The sequence below is a fragment of the Colobus angolensis genome, unplaced genomic scaffold (assembly GCF_000951035.1).
Source record: "Colobus angolensis palliatus isolate OR3802 unplaced genomic scaffold, Cang.pa_1.0 Scaffold28, whole genome shotgun sequence".
Taxonomy (NCBI): domain Eukaryota; kingdom Metazoa; phylum Chordata; class Mammalia; order Primates; family Cercopithecidae; genus Colobus; species Colobus angolensis.
The window spans coordinates 5,339,329-5,347,003 of NW_012116043.1; the positions used below are offsets into that span (position 1 = coordinate 5,339,329).

Below are 7,675 nucleotides of genomic sequence, written 5' to 3' on the forward strand. Positions count from 1 at the left end.
ATCTCAAAAAAAGGAAAAAGGAGAAAGAGCCAGTATGTTAGAGGCTTCTGCCTGCAAGAGAACTCTGAGTTAGTCTGGTGGCAGTGGCAGCAGCTAGGACTCAGAGCCACAAGCCACAACCCCCCGCAGAGAGCCCCAAAGGAAAGTGCAGCAAGAATAGCGGAAAGCAGGGCGGCCCCAACCACACGGCACACGCCACACGCCTAGGGCAGGGTGATCGCAGCAGTGCTGCAACTACTAAGCCCTGCTGCTCTCAACTCCATTCTCCCAGGGAAAGTGGCTGCTGCAACCCAGTCCAGCCTCCATGGTTCCAAACAGTCATGGGGAGCTTCCTTAATCCCTCTCCCTTTCAAAGACTCCTTGTAACACTTCGGCTTAGAAAAGTAGACTACGTTGAGCTGTGGTACACTTATATGCCTGTTAAATTAAACCACACTTTATATGTTTATATTTTAATTTTACAGAAACCAATTTAATTCCCACACTGCTTGTTGTAGGGAAGGGAAGATGTTTCCTATTAATGACGCAAGCAGGAAAATCCAGTTAAGGGCACAGATCACCCTCGGTGGAGTGGGGCTCTTACTCAGCAATCAATGCAGTCCTTGGCATTACTTCTTTCGGGCGAGTGCCATGTCCTATATACCTACATGTGCCCAAGTCCTAGCCTAGTGTCTAAACACTGAATGCTGGCTGGCTGGCTGGCTGGATGAACGAATGATTCATCTCTGTAGTGTCTACTCTAGCTCAAAGCCTTCTGCACAACAGAAGGGCAAATCAGGTTAAACATATTTACTTCTATCCGGTGGCTAAATCAGGATCATGCCTAAAATTCTTAGATCAGGTCTTCCTACAACTGAGGATTATGACAGTCATTATTAGCTCACACACATTTATTTTATTTATTTATTTATTTATTTAATTTTCAGACAGAGTCTCACTCTGTCTCCCAGGCTGGAGTGCAGTGGTGTGATCTCAGCTCGCTGCAACCTCCGCCTCCCGGGTTCCAGCAATTCTCCTGCCTCAGCCTGCTGAATAGCTGGGACTACAGGTGCGTGCCACCACGCCCGGCTAATTTTTTTGTATTTTTAGTACAGATGGGGTTTCACCGTGTTAGCCAAGATGGTCTTGATCTCCCGACCTCGTGATCCACCCACCTCGGCCTCCCAAAGTGCTGGGATTACAGGCATGAGCCACCGCGCCCGGCCTATTTATTTATTTTTTGAGACGGAGTTTGGCTCTTGTCACCTAGGCTGGAGTGCGATGGCGCGATCTCGGCTCACTGCAACCTCCACCTCTGGGGGTCAAGTGATTCTCCTGCCTCAGCCTCCCAAGTAGCTGGGATTACACGTGCCCGCGACCACGCCCAACTAATTTTTATATTTTTATTTATTTATTTAGAAATGGAGTCTTGCTCTGTTACCAGGCTGGAGTGCAGTGGCGTGATCTCGGCTCACTGCAACCTCCACCTCCCAGGTTCAAGCGATTCTCGTGCCTCAGCCTCCCGAGTAGCTGGGATTACAGGTATAAGCCACTATGCCTGGCTAATGTTCGTATTTTTAGTAGAGATGGGATTTCACCATGTTGGCCAGGCTGGTCTCGAACTCCTGACCTCAGGTGACCCACCTGCCTTGGCTTCCCAAAGTGCTGGGATTACAGGTGTGAGGCACCACACCCGGCCACATTTATTTCCTACCATATGGGGAATAGTAGTCAGTACTGGCCAAGAGTAAGTGCACAGTCAATACTGACTGATGGAATATAATACAAGATCATATTAATTGCATCTTGCTGAGATTACCTGGAGTCCAGGGCCTTTGAGTCCTCCATCTTTGAGTCATACATCTGTATTAATTCTTGAGAATTTTCCACATTGAAATTAAGAAACTGCAGATCACTCTGTTGTTTTACATAAATCTGTCATGGATATTGACAAATCAATATGAAATGTAATAACAAAACTAAACTGAACCAACAATTTGGCACTTTCCCTGAAACAGTTCACAAACCCTAAAACAGATCAGATAGTTACTAAGGAAATATGCTAAATATGTCTGCTTTTAATTTTCCTTTGTTAGCACTAAGATTTGCTAGGATAGCTGGGCTCCCTGCCTTTGATCACCACAAGCAAGACCCTATCTGCTGTACTAAACATGATATACAGGCTGGGCTCAGTGGCTCACACCTGTAATCCCAGCACTTTGGGAGGCTGAGGTGGGTGGATCATGAGGTCAGGAGTTCAAGACCAGCCTGGTCAATATAGTAAAACCTTGTCTCTACTAAACATACAAAAAATTAGCTGGGCGTGGTGGTGGGCACATGTAATCCCAGCTACTTGGGAGGCTGAGGCATGAGGATCGCTTGTACCTGGGGGGTGGAGGTTGCAGTGAGCCAAGATCAGGCCATTGCACCCCAGCCCAGGCGACAGTGTGAGACTCCGTCTCAAAAAAATAAAATAAAATAAAAATAAATAAACATGATATACAACTAATGTAGTTAGGGTTCCAAACCACCAATTAAACAAAATCGACAGGCATACTTTTTTCTAACTTGCTATTTGTTTGGAAACATTTCTTATGTGATAGAGAAGGATGATTGGGGACATACCTGTCTCAGATTGTGCAGTTCTGAATTTGTGCGTTCTTGCTTTGACTTCGCAATATTAAGCAATTCATCTTTCCTCTTTTCTCTCTCTACTATTTAAGAACAAGTATTGTTAAACATTTTTCATCAGCTGTATCAACACAAACCTCTCCATTTCCAACAATTCAATGCTCAGCTAACATTTTTGTTGTTGTTCCTGAACTTAAAAACAGCAGAATGGGCTGAACGCAGTGGCTCGCACCTGTAACTGCAGCACTTTGGGAGGCCGAGGTGGGTGGATCACTTGAGGTCAGGAGTTCAAGACTAGCCTGGCCAACATGGCAAAACCCCATCTCTACCAAAAATACAAATTCAGCCAGGTGTGGTGGTGCATGCCTGTGGTCCCGGTCACTTGGGAGGCTGAGGCAGGAAAATCATTTGAACCTGGGAGGTGGAGGTTGCAGTGAGCAGAGACTGCGCCACTGCACTCCAGCCTGGATGATGGAGTGAGCACTTTGTCTCAAAAAAAAAAAAAAAAAAGAAGTGATTTGTAGATTCAGGGATTATTTATCTTCCCTTTCGTGGGTGATAGAATGAGGGTGATTTCCAGATCTCTATGCTTAATACATATTACTTTAATTATTTTTAAATTTTAAAAGATAAAATATTTTTAAAAACAGAGATCGGGTCTCGCTATGTTGCCCAGGCTGGTCTTGAACTCCTGGGTTTCACCACGTTAGCCAGGTTGGTCTCCAACTCCTGGCCTCATGTGATCTGCCCACCTCGGCCTCCCAAAATGCTGGGATTACAGGCATGAGCCACTGTGCCTGGCTGAAACCGAGACATTTTAACAGCAGAAGGGATATCCGTAGTACATCTGACTCAGCGGGTCTCAATTCCACACGCCTCTCATGTTAAGAGCATCCAAGCAGAGTGTACTCCTAATGTTTAAATAAACCTGTTTTGTTATAATCGCAGCTACTTCGGAGGCTGAGGTGGGAAGACTGCTTGAGCCCAGGAGTTTAAGACCAGCCTGAGCCAACACAGCAAGACACTGTCTCTTAAAAAAAAAAAGATACTTGTTTTGGATACAGCATGGTCCCTAAACAAAAGCCAACTACTTTATCTGGCCCTCAGAGTAATTTTAAATATATCTGAATGTTGGCTAGTGGGGTTGTTGGGAGGTGGTGGGGGAGGGCAGGCGGTCAAAGAAAAAAAAAAAATATATATATATTTGAATGCTGCCTTAATCTCTGATTTTAGAATAATCTACTTTTGCATAAGAGGCAATGCCACTGTAAATATAAATGTTTCCCTAGTTCAGATAGTTTTCTCCATTGCTGGGTTTAGCTGAGAGATCAAAGTGGATTGGGTCTATTTTCATAAGTTGGCCACAGAAAACAAAGAGGTAAGGAACTCTCTGCTGCTATCTGCCTGAACAAACAGCCTAAGATAAAACAACGGGGCCCACACCTGTAATCCCAGCACTTTGGGAGGCTGAGACGGGCGAATCACGAGGTCAGGAGATCGAGACCACCTTGGCTAACATGGTGAAACCCTGTCTCTACTAAAAATATAAAAATTAGCCGGGCGCGGTGGCGGGCGCCTGTAGTCCCAGCTACACGGGAGGCTGAGGCAGGAGAATGGCGTGAACCCGGGAGGCGGAGCTTGCAGTGACTGGAGATCGCGCCACTGCACTCCAGCCTTGCGACAGAGCGAGACTCCGTCTAAAAAAAAAAAAAAAACAATGGAAAGGGCCTTAGATGCCTGGAACCTGCTGAATTCTGATCAAGACTCTGCGTTTTACTGCCTGGAAGACCTGAGGCAGACACTCAGTCTACAAGAGCTCACCTACAGGACTGTCAGGACCCACAGAAATGTAAACTAGTATCATTGTTCCCTTTGCAAACTCCTTACTTAGTTATGTACAAACAAGACATGTTTTGTTCTCTTAGCCTATGTAAAGAACACGCCTGTAATTCCAGCACTTTGGGAGGCCAAGGTGGGCAGATCACGAGGTCAGGAGATCGAGACCATCCTGGCTAACATGGTGAAACCCCATCTCTACTAAAAATACAAAAAATTAGCTGGGCGTGGTGGCGGGCGCCTGTAGTCCCAGCTACTCGGGAGGCTGAGGCAGGAGAATGGCGTGAACCCAGGAGGCTGAGCTTGCAGCGAGCCGAGAACGCGCCACTGCACTCCAGCCTGGGCGATAGAGAGCTAGACTCCGTCTCAAAACAAACAAACAAATAAACAAACTGCATTGTCAGCAAGAGAAAAAAAAAGTTTTAAACTTAAAAGTAAAACTTTAAGACATATTCCAACTTCAAATAAAACGTGGTAACATCTGAGTGGGTGTGGTGGTTCACACCTGTAATCCTAACCCTCTGGGAGGCCGAGGTGGGTGGATTGTCTGAGCTCAGGAGTTCGAGACCAGACTGGGCAACACAATTAAACTGTGTCTCTACTAAAGTACAAAAAGTTAGCCAGGTGTGGTGGCGTGTGCCTGCAGTCCCAGCTACTCTGGAGGCTGAGGCATAGGAATTGTTTGAACCCAGGAGGCAGAAGTTGAAGTAAGACAAGATTGTGCCACTACACTCCAGCCTAGGTGACAGAGCAAGACTCCATCTCCAAAAAAACAAAAACGAAAACAAAAAAACATGGTAACATTTAGCCATAGCACTTGACAATATATTATCATGTTATACCTTTAAAAATTCTTTTTTGGGCTTAGGCCAAGGAAGATGGCTCATGCCTATAATCTTAGTACTTTGGAAGGCCAAGGCAGGAGGATTATCTGAGGCTAGGAGTTCAAGACTAGCAGCCTGGGCAACATAGCGAGACACTGCCTCTACTAAAAATAATAAAATAAAATAAAATAAAATAAGCTAGGTGTGATGACACATGCCTGTAGTCCCAGCTACTCAGGAGGCTGAGGTGGTAGGATCACTTGAATCCAGACAGTCGAGGCTGCAGTGAGCTATGATTGCACCCCTGCACTCCAGCCTGGGCAACAGAGCAAGACCCTGTGTCTACAAAATAAATAAATAAATTCTTTTGTAACTTTGTTCACTTTTATAATTAAAACACGCAAATCCACCAATTGTCTGTATTTTGAAAAAGAAGAACAAAATATACAAAAATTGTTTTCAGACAATGGTGTGAGATTGTCTTTAGTTGAGAAGATGTTTAAAGAATCAATTTAGGATGCCAGGCATGGTGGCTCATGCCTGTAATCCCAACACTTTGGGAAGCAGAGGTAGGAGGATCGCTTGAGCCCAGCAGTTCCAGACCAGACTGGGCAACTTAGTGGAACCTCATCCGTACAAAAAATTTAAAAATTAGGCACGTGTGATGGCATGTGCCTGTGGTCCTGCTTACTTGGGAGGCTGAGGTGGGAGGATCACTTGAGCCTCAGAGTTTGAGGTTGCAGTGAGCCGTGATTGTACCACTGCACTCCAGCCTGGGTAAAGAAATCTGCTTAGGATATGATAAAAATATTTCACAAAATCAAGTTATTATAATATTAGCTAACAAATTCCATGTATTTTATTTAGTAGTACATAGTAGAATGCATGGGTAAAAAGTGATTAATCAAAAAGAAAAGAGACTAACGTATCCTTTAAGCTTTGTTCCTTCCTTTGACCTCCCATAGCATTTTATGCATAGCATTTGTATAGTACTAAATTCTGTGGGCCTGTGAGCATCTGAGCATACTGCAGGGCACCTGGCATACAAATGGTGGTCCAAGGACTGTTTGAATGCAACTGTAAAGCTACAAATATGTGATATCTTTAGTAGCATAACGGGTTATCATTACTTGTAGATGCAGCAATCCTAGAAATGGTGAAAATAGTGACCTCTAGTGGCAGAATACCACACTTCCCCCCCATCTTTAACCACAAGAGATTAATATTAAGAATTCCATTTTACTTAAAACTCCTTAGGCCAGGCATGGTGGCTCACACCTGTAGGGAGGCTGAGGCAAGAGGATCACTTGATCCCAGGAGCTAGAGGCCAGCCTGGGCAACATAGTGAGACCCTTCTCTGCAAAAAAATTAAAAATTCAGCCGGGCGCGGTGACTCACGCCTGTAATTCCAGCACTTTGGGAGGCCGAGACGGGCGGATCACGAGGTCAGGAGATCGAGACCATCCTGACTAATGCGGTGAAACCCCGTCTCTGCTAAAGAAACACAAAAAACTAACCGGGCGAGGTGGCGGGCACCTGTAGTCCCAGCTACTCAGGAGGCTGAGGCAGGACAATGACGTGAACCCGGGAGGCGGAGCTTGCAGTGAGCTGAGATCCGGCCACTGCACTCCAGCCTGGGCGACAGAGCGAGACTCCGTCTCAAAAAAAAAAAAAAAAAAATGAAAAAGTCAGCCAGACTACTTGGAAGGCCAAGGCGGAAGGATTCCTTGAGTACAGGAGTTGGAGGCTGCAGTGAGCTGTGATTACATCACTGCACTCCAACCCAGGAGACAGAGTGAGACCTTGTCTTTAATTTTTTTCCCATTAATTTATAGACAAACTGCATTCCATTCCCTGCTATATTCCTTACCTACTCCCAGTATCTCAGAGTTTCCACCGGTGAAGGCCTCCTTCGCCACTCCCAACTGAGAATGACTGACATAGTTAGCTTGTTTACATCCCTACCAGCCAAGATGAATCTTTTGGGCTTTCTTTTCAGTGGTTTGTGTTAGGAAAGTCATTGATTTAGAGGTAAAGTTCCAAAGAGAAAATCATATGAATACTTTCTGGTCTACTGATACCTACCCTCAGTCCCCCTTTTTCTAGGGGTACACATTCATAAAATACCCCTACTTTGAGCACCCATACAACCATTCTTTTCACGTTCAGTAAATTACATGATATATTCAACACTTTATTATAAAACAGCCTTTGTGTGAGATGATTTTGTCCAACCGCAAGCTAATGCGAGTGTTCTGTGCATGTTTACGGCGGGCTAGGCTGAGCTATGCTGGTGGGTAGGTTGGCTTCATTAAATGCATTTTTGAGGCTGGGCGCGGTGGCTCAAGCCTGTAATCCCAGCACTTTGGGAGGCCGAGACGGGCGGATCACGAGGTCAGGAGATC

At 45.3% G+C, this 7,675-nt stretch overlaps 1 protein-coding gene across 1 annotated transcript in view; it reads right to left on the reverse strand.

The window, feature by feature from the left end:
* CCDC62 (coiled-coil domain containing 62) overlaps window positions 1–7,675 on the reverse strand; it is a 70,911-nt gene that overhangs the window by 44,809 nt on the left and 18,427 nt on the right. The window contains 2 exon segments of the mRNA XM_011948477.1: window positions 1,799–1,914; window positions 2,605–2,693. Coding sequence (XP_011803867.1) covers window positions 1,799–1,914; window positions 2,605–2,693 — 205 coding nt within the window.